Source organism: Pieris napi, chromosome 1 (genome assembly GCF_905475465.1).
Source record: "Pieris napi chromosome 1, ilPieNapi1.2, whole genome shotgun sequence".
Taxonomy (NCBI): domain Eukaryota; kingdom Metazoa; phylum Arthropoda; class Insecta; order Lepidoptera; family Pieridae; genus Pieris; species Pieris napi.
Window position 1 is genome coordinate 14,708,211 of NC_062234.1, and position 22,026 is coordinate 14,730,236.

At 33.5% G+C, this 22,026-nt stretch overlaps 4 protein-coding genes across 6 annotated transcripts; 2 read left to right on the forward strand and 2 right to left on the reverse strand.

The window, feature by feature from the left end:
* Positions 1–14,234, forward strand: LOC125049156 (testis-specific serine/threonine-protein kinase 3-like). Of its 2 annotated transcripts, XM_047648288.1 has the most exons (7): positions 1–139; positions 12,521–12,693; positions 12,856–13,025; positions 13,132–13,281; positions 13,354–13,627; positions 13,838–14,014; positions 14,086–14,234. In XM_047648288.1, exons 1-7 carry the CDS (start codon positions 43–45, stop codon positions 14,173–14,175), a joined length of 1,131 nt encoding a protein of 376 aa, XP_047504244.1. In that variant the 5' UTR covers positions 1–42; the 3' UTR covers positions 14,176–14,234. The 2 variants fall into 2 exon arrangements, with proteins under 2 accessions (XP_047504244.1, XP_047504253.1); XM_047648297.1 differs by lacking the exon at positions 1–139 and having other exon boundaries at positions 12,338–12,693.
* On the reverse strand, positions 14,199–15,360 carry LOC125049188 (ribonuclease kappa-like). The gene is made up of 3 exons (XM_047648337.1): positions 15,088–15,360; positions 14,717–14,839; positions 14,199–14,589 (listed from the first exon to the last, which is right to left on the reverse strand). The coding sequence occupies exons 1-3, from the start codon at positions 15,151–15,153 to the stop codon at positions 14,428–14,430; spliced, it is 351 nt and encodes a 116-aa protein (XP_047504293.1). The 5' UTR covers positions 15,154–15,360; the 3' UTR covers positions 14,199–14,427.
* A 128-nt stretch (positions 15,361–15,488) lies between these two features.
* LOC125049180 (ribonuclease kappa-like) lies at positions 15,489–16,894 on the reverse strand. The gene is made up of 3 exons (XM_047648325.1): positions 16,726–16,894; positions 16,530–16,649; positions 15,489–16,115 (listed from the first exon to the last, which is right to left on the reverse strand). Exons 1-3 carry the CDS (start codon positions 16,798–16,800, stop codon positions 16,014–16,016), a joined length of 297 nt encoding a protein of 98 aa, XP_047504281.1. The 5' UTR covers positions 16,801–16,894; the 3' UTR covers positions 15,489–16,013.
* A 256-nt stretch (positions 16,895–17,150) lies between these two features.
* LOC125049165 (pleckstrin homology domain-containing family F member 2) lies at positions 17,151–22,026 on the forward strand. 2 transcript variants are annotated; one of them, XM_047648315.1, is made up of 8 exons: positions 17,151–17,255; positions 17,439–17,503; positions 17,931–18,132; positions 19,473–19,598; positions 20,294–20,400; positions 20,489–20,758; positions 20,844–20,919; positions 21,172–22,026. In XM_047648315.1, exons 1-7 carry the CDS (start codon positions 17,240–17,242, stop codon positions 20,901–20,903), a joined length of 846 nt encoding a protein of 281 aa, XP_047504271.1. In that variant the 5' UTR covers positions 17,151–17,239; the 3' UTR covers positions 20,904–20,919; positions 21,172–22,026. The 2 variants fall into 2 exon arrangements, with proteins under 2 accessions (XP_047504271.1, XP_047504266.1); XM_047648310.1 differs by lacking the exon at positions 20,844–20,919.

A 22,026-nucleotide genomic window follows, 5' to 3' on the forward strand; every position in this document is an offset into this window, starting at 1 on the left:
GCACGTGACGCAACCCTCCTCACCCCAACGCACCCTACTCCAATGTTACCAACCCTAAACCGAAAGCTGTATAGCAGTCGCAGCGAACTGGCAGTCATGGAAAAAGTCATAACTCTTCTGTCATTGGAAGTGTGTCATGGTAAATCTCCTTCGTTTGGGGGGGGGAGAAGTCCGCTAAATGAGTAGTCCGCAGTTGTCGCTCGCCTGGTGATTATCTTAGATGCTGATGTGCTTCTGAGATCTCATGTGATCTGAGATTAGTGGAGGTTGACGGCAGTCGCTGGGGATTGGTTGGGATATAACTTGACTTTGTTGACCACATTCAACTGACCCTCTTGCATTGCGAGGGAATTTCGGGTCTTTTACCGCATTTTTAGATGAGTAGCTTAACGCGTAAGTTTTTGATGATCGGCGACCCATCGACTTAAGGTCCGGTTTGATTGTTATTTAAAAGATTATGGACTAAAATGCTTTTAACGTGTTTTAAATATCGCATCATACCCGTGCATAAACACTATATCGTCATGAAGACTAAACCTGCAATTAAATTTAAACACCCCCCGCGACGCCATTGTTTACGGCGGTATTAAAAATTCGTTTGCGAGTCAAGGGCGGAACAACAGTGCAACGCAATTACAAATTTGACTAACGGGATGGAATTCGATGCATTAAGAAAGCTCTTAATTCCCCTTCCGGAAAAATCCGAGCCGAAGCTTTTGTCGCTAATTGACGCACATCACGTAATGATGGAGTCGGGTGGCTTCACCTCTTTTATGTTTACTTAGTGGTATTCCTGACTAATACCCACGCAGTTGTGCAAACTTTTCTCCTACAGTTACAGAAAAAGCTCTCTTACCAAAAAAACTTTGGTGACCACGTGCCATGTCAAATACCTACACACTACTACTACATTGAAAGGCACAAACATTTTAATTACACACACTATAAAATAAATCAAGCGTAACAAAATCAGTTTGTTGTGGAACGGGTGCACGGAAACAAAACGGAGGCGAAGTCCTAACTCGCATTTCACTAAATAAATTTCATACATGGGGTTCTCTAAGCATCAAAATCAAAACAGCAGTCCGTCGATTAAGGCAACAAGATGGAACTGTGTCAAACTAATTCTATTGTAGCCATATCGGAGTGCAGACTCGTGTGAAAATCAATAAAATAAACATTTAGGTAGTTGGACTCCCCAATAACATGTTGAGTAACGAAGTTCTTTATTATGTAAGTAAAATATTTGTTGTATACTTTAATCATTAAAACATCATCATTCATATCGAAAAGTACTATCTTTTATTGATTGATTTAGAACAAAATGAAAACTATAGACCCTGTAATTTGTAAGTGTCATGTTTATTATAAGCACGAGAGAGTGAAATCCAGCAGGTACATAGGATCCCAGGCGTGTTATAAAGTTATTTGTATTCTTAAGATGCTTTTGTAAGTGAATATATCTGGCGAATCGTGATCGTGAAGAAGTGATCAGCCACTTGAGACACTTAGATAATATTTTGAACAATATATCGGTCGAATCAGTGAATTTTACTCGCAATTTCAGTCTCTATTAGTTATTAGTATAAAATTTTCATATTATTCATTTAATCAAACACATCACGTTTAAACTTCACTGAATCCCAAGGCAGGTTCGCAAGAAGCTGCGCCTGAGTACTGTAACCGAGTAATTAGGCTACCTTTGTGGATTTAATAAATAAAAACTTAAATAAATATCGTATGTGTTTCAATGCGATAAATACCGCTCCCTGTTGTATAAAGCAAACACATTGCTGCATCTGTTTAACTGATATTTTTGTTTAGGCTAGTAGGAGATCGGCCTTACGTGCTTTCCTTTATTCGCTCGGCAATTAGAATCGGTAAGTTGCCAACAAAGAAATTGAAGTGACGCCACTGAAAAAAAGAAAGATTATTCTAGTACGACACTCTAAACGGTAATTAATTCCCAAATGCTTCAGACAAAAATCTGGAAATGGAATCTGAAGCACGTTTCGCCCAATGTCTTAAAGCAAAGGATTGAATTAGCTGAAAGTTAAGAAGCGAGAATCAGCTTTCCTTTACCAGAACTACATTAATAGACCAGTAAAAACTTGTTAAGTTGACTGTTTCACGGAAATTTAATAAAATATTTAACTAAAACTTCGCATTCACGATTCTCGAGGAATGGAACACCCGTGGAACTTAGACGTCCGATACCATTTTTACTGTTTTAAATAGTTCTTGTTAATTGAGTTTAAAAATTAATTAATTAATTTTAGAATATGGATGTCCATCATAAACATAACAATCTTAGACAAGTTGTCTAAAACATAACTACAGAGCGAACTTAGAATGAATATTCATTCGATCAAAAATTCACTGTTAATTCGTGTCAGGGTTTGAAGGGAAAAGGAAATTAATAGAATTTTTAGTAGATACGCTTTATAACTCCAAACCCTTGAGACCTACTGAAAAATGTACAATTACGAAATGGAAAGATGTCAAAGAAAAACGACAGAATAAATTATAACTATCTTTGAGTTACTTGGAATAGACTTAAATTTCCGTTCATCTTTACTACCATCTGATATTAGTTGGTTTATTAAAATAACCGATATCTAAGTTAGTTAGAAGTGGTATCCTTCATAGATTTAATTAATCCTAACTTACTTAAAATATAATACACATATTTATCGAGTAAATATGAATTTTTTAACAGCAAACTTTGCGCCACAAAACGCAATCTAAATTAGTGCACAAAAAGACGCACTTTTATAGCTCAGACCGAAATGTAAATAGAGCCTGGCCGGACACCACCAACTTTTGATCTAGGATTAATTTCAACACCGACGGGCGGCGAGCGCTTATTGCATACTTTTTGATATTTAATGAGTTTGTTCCGTTTTTAAATATTTGCAATAGTTAGGTTAAAGTATTCCCATGTTTAAGTTACGCGATTTATTTTCAGCTAGACATCTAGTTTTTTCTTGCCTTAATAATATTTCGTTTAGACAAACGAATTTTGAAAAATAAATGTTTGCTGTAATTTTCGATCTAACTGGATCTTTTTAGTACATTTAGTGGCTAGACAAAATGAAATAAAGTTTTCTAAATAGTCTAATATCAGACTGGTATTTTAAAATATTTACATATTTTCGTCTGCAGTGAAACGTATATTTTAAATCAACGCTGCATGTTTAAGACAGATAAAAGTTCATGACCTTCTAATTAAGTGCAAAATCTCACAATATTTCTTATTCTTTTTTTCAGGAATCCCTATAGCTTAATATATGTTTATATATGTACACTGTAACAGCAGACGCACTTAAAAAACGCGTAATTAGAAAAGAATCGACAGACTGACTTCTGAGATATTGCAATATTAAAAGGTATTTTGTTTATAGTATTGATTTATCATTTATTCAATAGCTGATAGTATATGTAAAATAGTAAATAAGCAAAATGTATATAGATAGATCTTATAGATTTTGTTTTTTTTTTTCAATTGTTCAGTAGTATTACGAAATATTTAGATCGTGAGACCTCAGAATATATTGTTCTTGAGCAGTCTTAGATTGTCATAGGGTGGGTTTTTGTATACTTATGTGAAGGCATTCTGAAAAAAGTTGAAGCTACATTAATGTTCATTTAGCTGTTGGACATACCTGTGAAAAGTAACCTTCAATTTTAATGTATTTAAAATATGAAACATAACTTTCTATGCTTCTTCCTGGCAAAATAAACGTGCTAATAAAATGTAGCGACTCCTATTCAGCTACAAATGTAAATAAAATCTGCCAATGAGTGCCTCATTCGCAGAATAGCAGCCTAATGGAGAGACTGCACTAGATGTGAAAAAAGACGCGGGCCAATCAATCTACATTTACAATCATGTATATCGATCCTGGCTAATGCTTGGATGGAGTACACTTGATCCTTGGTGAATACTTCCAGACCATTCTAGAAATAATCAAAGAGTAAATAACACAGGTGTTCAGGCTCTTAGCGAAATAAGCTTTTTTGTCATTGTCAATTGTCATGTTAATACATTCATTAATTCGCAAGCCGTGTTTGATTCAACTAACATAAATTTATTTCATTTTTGCTAGCCTACCTTAGTTTAGACTTTAGTCCAAACAATCTAATTAAAACATATTAAGGAAGATTGAGGAAGTCACGATCACATTTTTGGGAAGTGAAAGAGAACATTGTCATTATCACGTTTTAATTAGTAAAATAACCCAATATTCAATATTCCAGAATTTAATATTAAAAATCTTAATAATATAATGTTTAACGTTAAAACAGGGTAACTTTTATAAAATATTTCTTGAATAATAGTAATAAATGTGCCGTGTTATGTAACCGAAAATATCTATTAAATCGTCGTTATAAATAACTTTTAACACAATTTACACCTACTTTCCGTTACTATTATCTATTCTGTTAAAAGCCTGTTAGATGTCAAGTTTTATAGAAAATTAAATTTCCGTGTATGCCTATATTCATACAACAAATCTAAAATAAAATTATGCTGCAAAATAAACAAATTGTTTGGCAAAAGGGCACCTTACAGAGAATAACAATCCTTTATAACCTTTACTTATATATATATTAATCATCAAGATCACTCGGTCACAGTGTCGAGATCGTCAATCGAATCCTTGCTCCGAATAGTTTAGAAAGACTTCATTTGATATACGCGGAGGGTAACTCTAATATCCGATCGTACAATTTTCTTTTGCCCCCTGCCTAGTTCATATAGAGCTTGAATGCATTTTATTATTGAACAAATCAATTATCTAGGCAAAGATATAAACTCGTTATAGATAATGTCATTGACAAGATTAAATATATCGGAATGTTGAGCGTTGACATATCGAACAACGATTAGTGTCGCGGTCTTTTGGGAAAGGCTAAATTAGCCTCTAAGAAGCTTGGTGTGTTCAGCCAGGCGAGACTTATACTTCACTCCGGGCTATCGCTTGCACCTCTATAAAGCGCAAAATCGTCCCCACATATAGTACTATTGTCACATCTGGGCGGTAGCCCCTAGTAGAATAGCGGTTCCAATCGTCGACGAACCGCATAGAGATGTTGGATGGATGTCTCTCTGCATCTTCTACCGCATTTACCATGGAGAATGTTCAGAGTAGTTTTTCAGATTAATACCTCCAGCTGAGTTTCATCATCGCACGTCGAGTATGAAATTCCACTCGTACACAACATATTTATTTATTTATTTACATTTTGTTGCACTTTTATATATACAATCAGATAACATAAATTATTAAGGAGGGAACGGGCGGTCATCGCTAACAACTTGTAACTTAGTAACAAGCGATCTCTTAGAGGCAACCCTAGTAAGGAAAACGAAAAAAGAAATACTAAGGGTAATGTGCAAAAAACACTAAATAACTAAATTAATAAAATAAAATTACAAGTAATAATGTAGACTTATACAATTATCAAACTAACATATTTTACAATAATAATAAAAAAAATTAGAAACACTATGACTCTATTCCGTTTACATTCACAGTGTTTTAAAGATAATATTTGTGTTTTAATATTTTTTAAGAGCTATAGTTTTGTATGAACAACATCATCTTTAAATAGATCTAACTCTGAGCTTGTTAAAATTGAATTAAGGATTTCGATGATTTATCACTTCGTTTAATATATTTTATATAGATGAAGCTTAAGCTTAATCAATAAAAAAACAGGCAGTAATATTATTCGATCAACCTGTAACTACACACAAATTGAGGGTAGAATTAAATTGATATCTGCATACCGAAGTCGACGTCGTGGCGTGAAATTATCTCGGCAAGCGCTACAGCAGATTAAACGATACTTACTTGAGTTACTTCTCAACCTCACCTAGATCGATTCTGCCCCACTTACTAGAAAATAAACGAGGAACTCGAGAATGTGAACGTGTGAATATTTAAACTTTGTACTGGCAGTTTGTAAGACTTGCTCTACTTTTTAAGTGGCTAACCAAAAAGTAACTTTTAAAAGGAAGTGACGTCGATGTCCTATATTCTACACTGTACATACGTACTTACATCGGCGAGTGGAAAATCAACTTCTCTAAAGGATCAATCCAAAGAACTATAGCCTTCAAGATTCACGATGTGAGACAATGCAGACGAAAATTTCGTTTCCCCAGAATATCACGTTTTGGTAAGGTTATATATTAGTTTAGGTGATGATATTGTTAAGTATAATCAATGATTTACTACTATGAAAGTATGTATTCATGTGGAAATTATTAAAAATAATCTAATTTATCCATGAGTCATTGGCTGCCATCTTTATGTTCGACAAAGGGTCGAAAAGAAGGGTGACGTGGGCTTGTTCTGTAGAAAAACCTACTTATACTTATTATGTACTTTTTAAAATTATTCTATCATTAATATAGGTATGTATGTCGTCATTGTATGTTTATTATGGTGTTAAAATACAAAATAATAGGTCTTAATTATACGAGGCAAGAGAGAGAGAGAGAGAGACACTTACCCTTTAGTATTTGTTGTAATGGCTAAAGAGGATTTATCTGTCACAAGTAAATATCATATAAATTGTGTATATGTTTTTAATGACAATTTTTTTATTGCTTAAACCTAATAGGCCAGCATAATGTATAGCTACATCGCAAAGGCAAAGAAAGCTCAATATCCTTGACATTCAAAGCACGAACAAGCCACGTTCTCAACCAGTTGTAATTCGAAGGAATCAAATTAACGTGTCAGTTCGCTCGTTTTTCTTCCAAAACTTGTGTTTTAGCCCCGGATAACTTTGTTAATTAAATTTACATTTCTTTTTTCTTCAGAGACTTATCTTGAAAAACTTTTAAGAGTATAATACCAGCAGCGTGGCCAACTTTACATATGAAACTTGGAAGTTAATGTTTGGCTTACGTCGTTCACTAAAATAATTGTTACTAAATAAGTTCGAGTTATCATCACAAAATCGTATTTTTCCGTATAAGACTACTAACATGTACGATAAGCTTGAATATCTTATTAAAATTTTACAATTTAAAGGATAGCCACTGAATATTAAATCTTACTATTGCAGACACACGTGTAAAATCAGGAAAATTATTCTAGAAGGTTTGTAGGTACAGTAAAATGGTGGTAGTTCCTAAAATAACTCCAAGAAGGGTTAGGGGGATGTCGATAATTTCGCGCCGTTAAGAGGGCTCCAGTGTCTACGGTATCGCATCGACTTACTCCTTACTGAATTACCTTGCGGCTACGGAACAAACTACTTAACCTAATTAACGGAAAAATCTTGCTCACTTTGAACGTTTTCGTTTTTTCAATCCTTCTTAATAGTTATAACGTTGACTTTAATGAAAAGGCTGACAAGTTTCAATCGTTTTTTAACATAATTTGAACCTTTCGACCGAAATTCTTTCTGTGGAAATTTCAATATGTTAGGTGGGTTTGTGTTAATTCAGCGTTCAATTAAGAATTCGTCTTTAAATGTAAAAAGAGCTGCCGTTTTATTTCTTTCATATTATTTTAATACTTAACGTAATTGAGAGGCAATAATAATTAGTCCCAGTATAAAAGTGATAAGTTAAGTCATTTAATAGTAAAAAAACTGAAAATACTAAACAATAACATGCTTCAATTATAGTCCAATGGAGCTGAAAATTGCCTATCGTGTTACGAAACCTTATGCTTTGCTTAAAGCTGTATTTTGTGTAACGAAATATTCGCTATCCAATGTAGTGGATGAGGAGTTAATAGTTACCTGCTCTGTAATAATCTTAGGTTTACACTGTACAAACATATTTAAATATTACTAGTTTTTGAGACTAGAGCACGTTATATTAATACTATATGTATAACGTTTATTTATTTATATTTAGTATCTGACGATACGTTATCGTGCTTACGTAATGTGAAAGAAATTATTGTTGACTTGTTGAAAATGGAGCCTATATCAACAGCTATGTAGATCAAGGTAGTTCGTGATTTGAATCACACACACAAATCATCATTTATAGAAATAAAATTTGGAGTAGCGTATTCAGTATAAAATAATAGTAAAATATCGCTAATTGATAAGTAATAAAAGATCGAAAGAGAAAAATAACGAGTTCCTATAACTACCACAAGTGAGATCCGATACCTTTGAGAACAGGTCGAGTCGAGCAGCGAGCCGTTTTAATTAAATACAACACGTGAACCCGACCCCGTTTTATTTTATGAAGGAAATTCGACTTTCGACAACTTGTATATTGAAATGTTCAAGGTTTTCATACACTTCAGAACCAAATCGATTCAGCCGGCTTTTTAGCCCCACGTCCTCTCCGTCCACTAATGAGTGATCAATATATACTACTCGTTATTGCTAAGAATCGTACTTTATGTATAATGTAATAGAAAACGGTCTACCTTTTACATTAAAATTGTAAGTTAAAGAATTATTAATAGGCAATGTTGAATAACTCTGGGAAACCGTTTCTCTCCAAGAACGTCTATTTCATTGTCGACATTCAATATTCATGATTGGAGCAAATAAACGTTCAATATAATATCAACAAACCGAAAGCTGAGCCAGCTTATACAATCATTTATCCCTTGGGAGAATATGCAACTAAGGATCCCTACAGCCATAAAATAAATTACACTGTTCAATTTTACACACCCTGCTGGGTGGGATCCAAAAATTAGTTCCGCATACAGTTTATAGTCTACTCAGTTAATGTTTGTTTATTTTAATGATCATTTAATTACGTCGCTTATATATTTATTAGGAGACAAATAAAATCACTCTACAAAAATAACAAAAAACTATTAAGTTGAATCACTTTCAAGATAGCTTCTTATTTTGTTTTAAAATAGATTCTTTAAAAACTTCAAAAGGAAATTCTAAAAGGCTCCAGCGTCGCAACATAAAAAACACAACAGCTACTAAAAAGCTAATGGCGGACTTTGTTTACGCTGAATATTACTCAACTGGCCTGAGCGTGAAACATATTGTCTACAATAGATAACCAGGCATCTCGCTCGTGGCTGAGACTGTATATTGACAAAAGGCCATTATGTCAAAAACCGATCCCCTTCGTGTTAGCTGAGGCCCTTGCTCTTATAAATATGCAAATGTTATTCTGTAGCAAGGCACTGCAATAATATTTATATTAAAATCGGCGCCGAGACGCCCTTGAACTCTCACTATTATTATAATGTTCAAACAACCCTTCTACTACGATTGAGGCGCAATCTATGTTTAACAAGCTCCGTCAGCATAAATCGTCTTTAAATACGCCTATCTCAATTTTAATGCGAATAAATAAAATGTGCATTTAACTAGCATATTTTATAATGTAACTAGCTGACTCGGCAAACATTGTTTTGCCATGTATGTATATTATTTCTAGGAAACATTTTTTTAATTTAATAAAAATAACTATTCTACACTAATAACTAATACAATCCCCCCTCTACAATCAACCCCTGATTGTAGAGGGGTTAAAATTAATGTATGTATTTTTGTATATTGTATCATAAAAAAATAAAAACATAAAAATTTGTCTAAACAATAAGGGGGTGTGATAGATATTAGCCCATTCTCAGACTTACTGAATATGCATACAAAATTACATAAGAATCAGTCGAGCCGTTTCGGAGGAGTATGGAAACGAACATCGTGACACGAGAATTTAATATATTAGATACTGCTCAAATAATGATACTAAGCCACCACGACATAAGACGGTGCACGGGGCTGCCGTATAAGCCAAAGTGACAATGTCTATAATAAAAGAAGTCATAAAAAACCACTGCAATCATCATAAGACTTGTGAGGTCATAGCAGCCTTAAAAATTAATGTTTACTTATTTAACCAAAATTCTTGTTCTATAATATTAACTTGCTATTAATTAATACAAGAAAAACAATTAGATGTATTCATAAAGATGACTTAACACTAGGTTATAATGAGTAGTTATGAAGACTATGTATAAAGATAAGTAAAGTGTAAAGATAATATGGTCAGAAATAATAATTAGTACCTTACTTGCATGCCACAAATTATTATAAGTAACAACGAAACCCCTGGCTAAAGCAGTCGTCCGATGCCAGCAATAATGATTTTGAGCTATGTATTTGCTCTTTATTTTCACAAATGTTGCGAACAGAATTAATAAGGTAATTAATTATAGCAATTACATAGTGACGGGAACAATTTTAGAAATGCATTGCAAGCTAGATATTTTAGTTAGATAGGGCTGCCGCCAGGCAATAACCATAACGTTTTATTAATTTGAGGTTTGTGTTTAATTACGTGGCTTAAACGTTCCAATTTATTCTGATAACGTTATTTGTTTTATTAAAATGCCTGTCTATTAAGTAGTCGCCGGAGTTCCCATTTAAATTTAAGTAACTTTACCGATATGATTTTGTGTGTTAGATTAAAGGGACTTAATCAACCTTAACAATGTACATACGTATAAACAAAAAACGCATCACTTGAATTAATAATTAAATTTTGTTCAAACGTTTGTAAAGTAAAGAGGGTGAAGGAATTTGTTTACTTCATACGAGACAAACACTGTAAAAGGCGACAACATCCCTCGTCTGCCTTCTGTCCTGAGTTAACCTGGAATGTAATATACACGTAACCCAACTAAAATGACTTAGCTGGTATTTTAACAGTCTTTCGGGAGAAATATAAAAAGCAAAATTTTTACCTTCTAGGCATTAATGTCACCTGTATTTCCTTAATATGAAAATTTGGAATGGAATTACCACGATTAGGAAAAGACTCGTCCTGTCAGCGATATTCTTCTGAATATGCTGCACTGATATTTTATTTACAAGCGAGATTTAAATCTGAAATGTGGCATTTAAAAAGTGAAACATTTAAATACTTAAAACAATGTCAGAAAATATACACACGATGTACAAAAAAATCTGACTGAAAATTAAGAATAATCTGTTCAGATATCGCTGGTAAATTATAATTTCGCAAAAACAAATTTGCCATCATGCAATAAATAACGCTTCGCAACTTCTGCAAAATAAAAAGTTAAAAATGCAAGCGCTCTCCAAATAATCGGAATTAAACTCATAAATATAGAATGGTAAACGATATATTATTCACTGTTAAATTGAAATGGTAAAACGTTGGTTTATTCGTTAAACTGATGGAACTTATGGAGCAGACGAGGTATAAGATTTGGACATTTCAGGAGCGACCTAGGAATTCCGTACAAATAAAATTACCATTGTTTCTTAATGCTTGGCCATTTACTCTCGGGAGCTCTGCTTAGAGATTCAATTTCAATTTAGATATTTTTTGTAAAACTTTCAATGGCGTGAGCTTTTGAGTAATGGAAGATCTAGAAGGAATAGTGTACGTCTATAGACTTATGATCACAATAATTCTCCAAGCCTTGTCCTACTGAATGGTGCAAAAAGCGAAAATTAGATTTAATCGAAGTTTCTAGAGAAAATGATCGGTGACCAAGTAGATATTTCTCACTGCAATAAATGAATGAAGAACTTTCTTCAACTTCCTTCTACAGTGATAACTCGACCTAACTTTATGCTTTCTCCATTATAAATGTCAAACTTCATGAAAAGTCTTTAGTCTCCGGTACCTTTCACAACAAATATAGAACCTTTCTCTTCTAAAAGAAAACAATAATTGAATATCCCCATACATCGTCTATTAAAAAGAAATAGCGCAGGTTGGCCATTGATCACTCATACAGTACAGTCCGGTGTTTCAATTAAAAACGACGCTCGCGAGTTCTCGGTTTGCTGGTCAACTTTTATTAGTTCTTGGAGTAGAAATGTAATCAAGTCTGTAATATATCGCACACCTAGGATATAACTCCTCATTGCGGATATACACCATTCCAACTTAAGGGATAGGAATCATCTGGTGTGGCATATAATGAGCTATAAATAATTAAAACAATCTAAAGGTTTCTGACAACACAGGGCCTAAGTTTCTCGTAAACATAACAATACTTCCAAGACACGGCACTAATTAATATGCAATGTATTAATGCTCATTGCTCATAGTCGTAGTTGCGATGTGAATCTTACAAGTGCTTAACAACTTGAAGCTTTTAGTAATGCATCGGTGTGCTTCGCACATAGGAATTAGAGAATAGAGACCTATACGTTTAATTACAGTTTGTGCCGTTAGTGCCATGCGCTGTTAAAATTTAAACTTGGTTGTTTTTTGTTTATTAAGCTATGCTAAATCTGAACTGTATTTCAATAAGTCAAAGGTAGCGAATGTTACCAAATATTATGTTGGTTGATATAAAATAAGAAAGAATTTAATAATTTTATAGCATCGAGCCTCTTTTCTTTATTTCATGACATTATAAAAACAACGATTACCGTCAATAATCCATCACATCACAAAATGACAGCATGAGATGAAAAATTTGAAAATTAAATAAAATGTGGCTTAATAAATTATAATGTAACTTAATAAAATTATACACAGTAAACAAATATTTCTGTGATATGCCAGGGCCAGATATAAGAGCCGATGACAATCATGTTCTTGGAGAGAGATCCACGGAGCCAACTGCGACAGTGCACAGCGGAGTCGAGGCCAAAGCTGAAAGGAAGCTCACCGTTCTCGAAACCCACGGATACATCCTCGGCAGAACTATCGGATCTGGCTCCTATGCTACTGTTAAGGTAACGCCCTCATTTTAAAGCATTTGTTATGGAATCAAAATCTTTCGTACTACCTTCAGGGAATCATTCATCACATTTATTTCTAAGTTGGCTCCAAGATTATTCGAAATGAAGTTTTTTATCATTATTATGCTTACCTCGAGTTCGATAATGTTGTTACAGGTGGCCACCAGCGACAGACATAACTGCCAGGTTGCCATTAAAATAATAAGCAAATTTCAAGCGCCGGGTGATTATTTGAAAAAGTTCTTGCCGAGGGAGATTGAAGTTGTCAAAGGATTAAAACATGAAAACTTGATACGTTTCCTGCAAGCGATTGAAACTACGCATAGGTTCTGTAATTTTATTTAATATAAAATTATTAATTTTAAAGCGATGACAGATTTGAAGTAAGTAAACCGGGCTACGATAATACACTAAAACACTTTCCTTTTTCAGAGTATACATTGTCATGGAATATGCGGAGAATGGAAGCTTATTAGACATAATACGTAAAGACCAACACATAGATGAAGCCAGGGGACGACGTTGGTTTCGCCAATTGGTTGAAGCTGTAGACTACTGTCACGAGCGAGGCGTGGTTCATCGGTACTTGTTTTATTTCAATAGTTGTGTTGTGTTCTTTCCGATTATGTTGAAAATGAAATAATTATTTTATAGAGACATAAAATGCGAAAACCTCCTAATGGACCACGGCCTTAACATCAAACTGTCAGATTTTGGGTTCGCGAGAGGTCACATGAAACCCAAAAATGGAGTGTTTGCCTTGAGCGAGACCTTTTGTGGTAGTTACGCATACGCCTCTCCCGAGATCCTAAAAGGCGTTCCCTACAGACCCCAAGATTCTGATATTTGGAGTATGGGGGTCGTTTTATATGCGATTGTTTATGGCCGCCTACCTTTTGATGATACAAACTACACCCAACTTCTAAAGGTGAACCAAACAATATTTTATATACTTAAATCATGTATTAGAACATGACCAGACTTACTTTAACAATTTCATTACAATTAGTTAATTATATACATTCTCGTTTTTATATTCTTGAAATATATTAAGAGGGCTTTTCTTAAAAGTTCTAATAATAGAGCTCACATTTTACTTCTCAAGTATTTGTATCTTGAAAATAAAGCAATGTTTCAGCAAGTTCAAAACAAAGTCTCATTTCCTCGGGATCCAAAAGTTTCCGCGGAATGCCGCAAGCTAATTACAAAAATTTTGGCACCCCTCAAAATTCGCTCAAAAATACCACAGATTCTTGTTGACCCCTGGCTATGTCCCAATCCACCAGGTAAAGATGAAGATACAGATACGAATCAGGTATATTTCTTATTAATAACCAAATAGTGTTTTAAAAATTTTTATTATGTTAAATTTAAATGTTGTTTTAGGAGAACGCCCACACAAGCAAAGACGAAATAAAAAGCGTTAATATAGGCACAGTAACGTTTGACCGGAAAATGGAAGAGGTTAAAATATAATTTGAGAAAAATAAAACTAACAATTTTGTAAAGAACTGTAATATATGATATTCCACAGATTCGAAATTTTTCATTTTCCATATTCCTAATCACAAGGGTTCTCCCTGCACGGGCACGTTTACTACATCTTCCTTGCTGATACATAATTTTTATATATCTAATAATATTACGTTACGTTAATTACACAAATAAATAATCGAGGTAAAGAACTTTATTGCTTACTGAAAATAATACTGTAAGTACGTAAAATAGTTAGGACTTCTTAGATTTTGCAAGATCTTTGCAAAATGCATCGTCATCTTGTGCATTCTCAGCAGCAGCTTTATCCCTGGCCCTCGCTTTGACTATACATAAATAGGACACTCCGATCATGATTAAGTATATAACTGCGCCTATCCAACAGTTCATAGCAATCTGAAATTAACATATTAAATCAGTAATTACTAATTATGAGCTTTACAAGCAATAAAGATCTTTGGCAGCAGTTCATTTCTAAATATCCAAATATGTATATGACTTAATATTATTCGGTCGCCCTTACTAGGCTATAATTTTGTTCTGTTTGCTTCATAAAGTCCTCAAAATCTTCATAGCCGTGATGATCAGGCTCAGCCTCTTCAATAAAAGCAACCACCTCCATTTTAAAGAAAATTCCCATGACAACCTTAAACCAAATATATTAGAAACACCTTTCACTAAAACTAAACAACAAGTGCATATAATATATAAGATACTAACTACTCAAGCTAACTGTAAAAGTCATTCATACTTTGTACTTGTAGGTTGTACTCGTTATTACTTCTTTTTCATATTATATACATATACATTCTTTTCGGCTGTGGCCTTCGAATAAATTTTAACTTTATTTGGCTGCCAAAGAATATGCTTTCTTATATAGTATTTTTTACTTACCAGTTGCACTACAGCCCAAATACTTAAAAGCATACAACAAACACCACAATTAAATAGCATACTCATTTTCAAATATTATTTAGTCTTTGTATCAACCTAATTTTAACATTAATTAGTTTCTTATGTACCTAGTACTGTCAAGACACCTTTTGAAAGAAATTTGAAAATTTGATTCATTTGCATAGTGGCCAATCATAGACATACTATGTTACATATAAATTACACATAGACTGCATATATTTTATTTACAATATGTTGTAACAGCAAAAATTGTATAATTAATTTTTAAAGTGTTTATTAAGAGCCACAAGGCTTACTTTGCAATCAAGACAAAGAGTGTAAGGATTATGTGTGACCTCTAATCACATGTAGAAATTTACTTTCATAAATGAAACATAATAACAACATTAAAACCTTTATTTCAAGAAAGCCTAAAGTGTGATTTAAATTTTACCTACAATTAAATAGATATTTTATGTACAGTAATTCATAGACATTATTCAAAAACTAATACTTTAACTTATGAAGAATTACAAGTATGTGCATATTCCATTTTTTCTCTAACAATCATTAATTACTGGTTAGTTTCACCATTGAATTCTGACCAAGCTTAATAAATAAATATATTTAAAACCACAAATGGACATTGCACCAAATTAACTCCAACCATAATACTATGTTAGTTAAACAACTGCTATTATCACATTCCCTCAGAATATTGGTATAATTTGAATGACCTACTTTTATACCATAGGTGCTGTTTTACGTAACTAATTTGCGAGGAAAAATCTCTTTTCTAGAAGATTTTTATTTACCACAGGGAATGTGCTAATTAAGTTCAGGCAGAGGGTTATTTTTGAGTGCCACTGACATAAATATGATATATAATGGAATGGAAACTATTTGACTGGTGTACGACAGTACATTTACATGCTCACTGAAGAGCGGTTATTCATCCAGAATTGGTGGCCAGAAACAACAAGTGTGACTAAGTACAGTAAAGCAGCAATCCAGCAGTTTTGAGCATTCTGAAAAATGTATTAGTCATTATGAGATCAAAGCAGAACACTTTCAAGAAAAATAGGACGGACTGGTTTAAAACATTTGCATGTCATTTAAAGTCTGTAATCTGTTGAACTGTTAAAAATATTTTTGTAAATACTTGGTAAAGTGCCCAATTGATAAAGAACTTAATAATATGCTTACAAAAACCCAACATTTGTTTTTAGTTCTAATTAGATAAAACATTCATTTACTGTTAAGCACTTGATGCAGTATTGAATACACATGATTTGGCCCTTTGAAATAAATAATATTTTTACAGGATTCAGTAAAATAACCAATGCATTATTAAGTATTTAAAATGTAATACATTTATCCTTAATTTAGCTATGAATATAACCTCATTTAGATTATTATTATGTTGTGAGTTAAGTACATACCGTTGTATATCCATATTCAACATTAGCTATGAAGTGATCAATGTCGTGATGTCCTTCCTCAAGTGGAAGATCTTCTAGAAGAGCGACTGCTCTGATATGATAGAATACGCCCATTAGAGTCTGAAAATTTGAGAAACTGCTAATCGAAGACACAATATCAAAGTTAATTAAAAAATTTAATAAGATTATTACTTACGAGTTGTATTACACCCCAAACACTTAAAACCAAGCCACATAGCGACAATTTAGGGCCACACAATTTACAAACCATTTTGTTCGCTTATTTTAATAAAAATTTTGAACAAATAATGATAAAATAACTGACCACTGTCTGGCACAAGACGTCAAAAATCACAGAAGGAGAGGAATCTCACATGATCACGTCGTGTTTATGGTTTAGTTCCATAGATTAAAGAAACAGAAATAAACAATTTATAAAAAATATTTAAGGTAATAATATTGATAAAATTTTAAATTAACTCTATCAATATACATATATCTTACTATTTATATGATAACAGGATATGGAACAGAAACTTTTTCTTCTTTGTGATGATGAATCCTTTTAGCAATGTTAATTGACACCTGTTTTCGATACGTTGTGCTGTCATCAATCTGGTAATGTCAAATTTGTCATTTATTCATTATTGCCATTTGCAGTAGGTGTAAAGTGCTTATCGAATTCATTGTAAAGTAAAAAACTTTTTATAATGGTGGATCGTTTAGGTAATAAATAGACTTTAATTAGTTAATGATTTTCAAGCATATTCTTTTACTACTTCTAATATTTTTAATGGTGATTTATTTACTTCAAATTAATAGTTGTCATTGTTTGTTCATCTACTTTCATTTGACGTCAACTTTGGTACTCAGCCGTAGTTTTACTTTATAAAAGTTTACTTTTTTCAGTTAATAGTGAAGCTAATGCAAGGAGAATTGCTATGGTGGAAAACTGCTTCGGGAGTTCGGGACAGGTACGTAGTTTTAATCTACAGTAACCACTTTCGAATGTGTTTAACTTTCGAAGTTTATCAACCGACAAACTGAAAGATAATAATTTGTAGGAGGATTGGGTGGGTTTGCTTATAGATATGAATTTTTATCTACTTAATGCTTCGCATGCAATGTTATTTATTGATTCAAGATAACTGTTTATAAGAATTAATTTAATATCCTAGAATTGCTCTATTGTGATAATATGTACTCTCAAAGAACTTTATTAAATTATGTATATTTTTGTATAAAATAAAATAAAAAATAAATGTAGTATGTAGTTGGGGTTGCGTATTTTTTTCCAAACAAAAGTTGATTTCTACTTATAATATCTTTAACTAATATTTTAAATGTTATCCTAATATATGCATAGTTACACCATTATATATCTGATTGAAAATATTTCAGCCTTTAGCAGAGCAAGGAAGAGTCTTGGTTGGTGAAGGTGTCTTGACAAAAATGTGCAGAAAAAAGCCTAAAGCCAGACAATTCTTTTTATTCAATGACATTCTAGTGTATGGAAATATTGTGATAAACAAAAAAAAATATAATAAACAGCATGTTATTCCATTGGAAGAAGTAAAACTGGAGTCACTTAAAGATGAAGGCCGTATGTATTACTAATTTAATTTATTTGAAGATTCTGTGTTCTGAATTAATAATATGCACTAATTTATTTGAAAAAATTTAGTACTGTATTGTGAGGAATGAAATGTTTGCTGTGATTGAACTATGTTTTGTTGGGAAATTCTTTAAAACTAAAATCCTATCAATATATATAAGGGTGAGATTCAGAAATCAGATTAAGTATAAACTCCCATATGGCAAAATCCAACACTTATGTTGATAATTGTATTCAGAGATGCACAAAGTTGAGCTTAGTTTTTGTCAAGAGATGGAAACGGGAAACTTGAGCTATACTAAGTTGCAAATCTGGTTTCACCATACGGACAAACATTTATTTAAAAACACACATAACAATAAATTATTGAAGGGTTTATTTCTGTAGTGATCCTAAGTAAAAAATAAATGTATATTTAAAATTAGAATTTTATACTTCTACTTTATTAGTTAGTTTTAATTGCTTTTGTACTTGAAACTATTTTCTCCTTAAAGTTTTACAATCTCAAATTGATGTTTTAAATACAATCTGCGATAAATACATTTTTTATCTGGCGTCACAGGTTAGGAAAACATGTTTTTCTGTATTGCAACTAGACTTCAGGAATTTTGACATGAACAATGTTTCTTTCTGTCTATGATTATCTAAACATGCTTAGCCCAGACTTCATAAATTTAAACATTATAAAACTGTTCTGCCTTAAAGTGACAGTTTTCTATTTTGTCATGGATCTATTGAACATGTAATTACAATGTTGAAAATTTTTTATTCGTGCTTTAGCATTTCCATAATTAACAAGAAGTGACAAATATAACTGTCGCATTTTCTCGAGTGAGTCATACATGATTCATAAATATAAATTTTTATCACTAATACTATATTATGTTGAGGCAATGAGTGTCGAACTAGACACTGAGTCAACTCAATAATAACATAAATACCTAAGACTAAATTTCCAGTTTTAAATAGTACATATTTATAATAGAAATTTGTTTGAACAATAATTTATCGTACCGAAGAGGTCTTTTATTGTTTATAAAGATTGTAGTATATTCAAAGATTTCTCATGTCAAAGTTTTCATCTATACATTAAACATTAAGTTTAATTATCACATTAAAAGAAAACAGTTAATTATTTTATTTTATTGAATTAATTTTAAACTTAAATTAAACAAGTTTGGAGTTGGTATTTTAGAAATAGCATTTTAAATACAGTACTCATTTATTACTTATCATCGCAGAGTAAATACAACTTGACACATAGCGACAAAAGAGTGCAATTAGAACAGATCAAGCTTATTATGGATATATTTGTAACACAATTACAGAATACCGCAACGGGTGGTTAATACGCACAGCATCAAAGTCATTTGCAGTGTACGCTGCCACTGCGACAGAAAAAGAAGAATGGATGGCTCACATAGAAAAATGTATTGAGGACCTTTTAAGGAAGAGTATGTTTTTTAAATTTTTACGTTTAGATGTATTATGAGATAGCATTATCTAGCTTACCCACTTTTAGTATTATTTATTACTACAATTGCATACAACTTACTTGTTGACTGCTATGGGAACAGAAAAGTATTTTTGGAAATCAAATTCAGTCCAGTAATGTCACAGTCATTTAATAAGGGTAATTATTAAGTGAGTGTTTTTTATGAATATGAATTGTATGAATAGAGAGTATTTATTTTAAAAGATGACAGCTTCTTCTCCCTATAGAGAACAGGGATTAATTTGATCGCCACAGGTTTCTTAATCACGTAAACGATTGAAACATTCATTGAAAGAAATATATTTCATGTTACCTCTTGAAATCCTCGACGACGTATAACACGTTTATTAAAATTTTAAATTTATAGCCAGCGAAAGTTAATACATGCAAACCTCTGTAATTAACGTTTGTATCTCGTATTCTTTTTTTCCAATGAGTGGGTAACACAGTGAAGGAAATATATTCCGTTGTAAATGTTACCTAAATTAAAAAAATATATACTTTGACACGCAAATCTACGGTTACGCCACGTCATAATACATACATACGATTCGTCCTTTTTTCGGAAGATTACAGACCCTCATTCACGAAACATAGTACTGATAGGTATCATTTTGTACGTGTCTATACGTCGGGAGAAAACATTATTTCCAGGTGGCAAGCAGCCGCCTTCGGAGCACGCGGCGGTCTGGGTGCCGGACAACGAAGCGGCCATTTGCATGCACTGTAAGAAGACGCAGTTCACCGTTCTCAACAGACGGGTAAGTGTCGAAGGGGCGGGAAAACGTTTGACAATCATTCATTTCAACGATAGAAGAACGCCCGGATGAAACGAGCCAACTTTCGCAGCATCACTGTCGCAAGTGCGGAGCCGTGGTCTGCGGGCCTTGCTCGTCGAAGCGCTTCGTGCTGCGCACTCAGAGCGAGAAGCCGCTCCGCGTCTGCCTGCACTGCTACGACCGGCTCACCAGGGACAAGGCCCGGACCCCTCGGCCCCTTCCGCCCGCCGCCGTCGCGAAGGGCGCCGGAGACGCGACGGGCTCCGGCGGGGAGTCTTCGCAGGACGACGACAGCGACGACGAGGACGAGAGACCGGCCGTCGAGGACAAACACGACGAGGTACGTCTCGAAGTATCGCCTAGGCCGACCGGCCCGGCTCGAAGTCGAACGAGGCGAGGCGGATAACGCGGATCTTTGTTTTTAGGGCTTTACGAGCTATAACGCGGTCAAAAACGGATTCGGAACCAGAGTGACGACCGTTTAGCACAAAGTAATATTGTGTAAGTCGATGCAGGGGGTCGTGCTTAAAGAGATATTTGTTTGAGTTTTTGTTTTGTGACACGTTCGCGCCATTTTCACGAGTTTGCTCGCTTTTGAGACTTTTGGAGTTTTGGTCGATGCCGATTTTACATCTGTGTTCTGTTAATGTCATCTTTTGCATTTTATTTTTCTGTTTTCGGGTATGATTGCATTCGCTCGTTTCGCTCGTTTCGCTCGACCTCGTTAACCCGTGACGTTTCGTTGGTTTTCAGCCAAAATTCTACAGTGACGGCGAAAAGACTGAGGATACCGAAAACCACGCGTCCAAGGATTCGACCGATTCGACCAAATGAACGGAACGGACCGACGTTGCCCGCCCGGCCTATAGGTTGTTATGAGAGTGTATCCGGACGATGTGTATATCGCTTTGTGAGGGGCATTCGACATTTATAGGCGACGCCGCAGACTCTCGACACAGAGGCCTTCAAATGTATAGGGAATTAGGAATATGATTAAAATAATTTTTGAATTTTTTCGTAAATACCTCTTTTTATATAAATATTAATACTTTAACACTTACACCTATTTACAATCCTTTTAAAATGTCTTCATTTATTCAGATTTTTCTCTTTTTAGCGAGAGTTTTTTAATGGTAAACCGTGGGACGCAGCCTCGTGTCACGATCGATACGAATTAGCTTTAGGCGTGTTATTTCAAAGCATATTATATTATAATAGTTTATATTTTGATACTAAATTGTTGAATTTTCCGAAACATTTAGTTACGTAAGCGGTTTATGATGAAATATTTAATTACAATTATCCAAAATAGTACAAATTTTTTCAAATCGTGTCTCGTGTAGAGAGTAGTAGAAGAGACATTTGAGGCGAAGATGAATAACTAAAAGTGAAATGCGAGGAACATAAACCGATTATGTATTATATTATGTATGTTAGAAATTAGCTTAAGTGGTCGTCGGATTTCCGAATCGGAGGTGAGTAGGATAACTATACAGTTAAGTTATTTATGATAATGGTTTAAGGCCTAATGTTAAAGTTCTGTTTTGTTTTCAAAATGAAACAACATATTATTAGTTTTGGTTGACAAATATACGAGAATATTTTTAA

Coding starts and splice junctions, on each gene's coding strand:
- LOC125049165 (XM_047648310.1), top strand. Junction 17,504..17,930: donor GCTTCGGGAGTTCGGGACAG/GTACGTAGTTTT, acceptor AAAATATTTCAG/CCTTTAGCAGAGCAAGGAAG. Junction 19,599..20,293: donor TGAGGACCTTTTAAGGAAGA/GTATGTTTTTTA, acceptor CATTATTTCCAG/GTGGCAAGCAGCCGCCTTCG.
- LOC125049188 (XM_047648337.1), bottom strand. CDS start 15,153: ATGAGTATGCTATTTAATTGTGGTGTTTGTTGTATGCTTTTAAGTATT. Junction 14,840..15,087: donor TTTGGGCTGTAGTGCAACTG/GTAAGTAAAAAA, acceptor ATTTGGTTTAAG/GTTGTCATGGGAATTTTCTT. Junction 14,590..14,716: donor CAGAACAAAATTATAGCCTA/GTAAGGGCGACC, acceptor TGTTAATTTCAG/ATTGCTATGAACTGTTGGAT.
- LOC125049180 (XM_047648325.1), bottom strand. CDS start 16,800: ATGGTTTGTAAATTGTGTGGCCCTAAATTGTCGCTATGTGGCTTGGTT. Junction 16,650..16,725: donor TTTGGGGTGTAATACAACTC/GTAAGTAATAAT, acceptor TCAAATTTTCAG/ACTCTAATGGGCGTATTCTA. Junction 16,116..16,529: donor TTGAATATGGATATACAACG/GTATGTACTTAA, acceptor TACATTTTTCAG/AATGCTCAAAACTGCTGGAT.
- LOC125049156 (XM_047648288.1), top strand. CDS start 43: ATGTTACCAACCCTAAACCGAAAGCTGTATAGCAGTCGCAGCGAACTG. Junction 140..12,520: donor GTCATTGGAAGTGTGTCATG/GTAAATCTCCTT, acceptor GTGATATGCCAG/GGCCAGATATAAGAGCCGAT. Junction 13,282..13,353: donor GAGCGAGGCGTGGTTCATCG/GTACTTGTTTTA, acceptor ATTATTTTATAG/AGACATAAAATGCGAAAACC.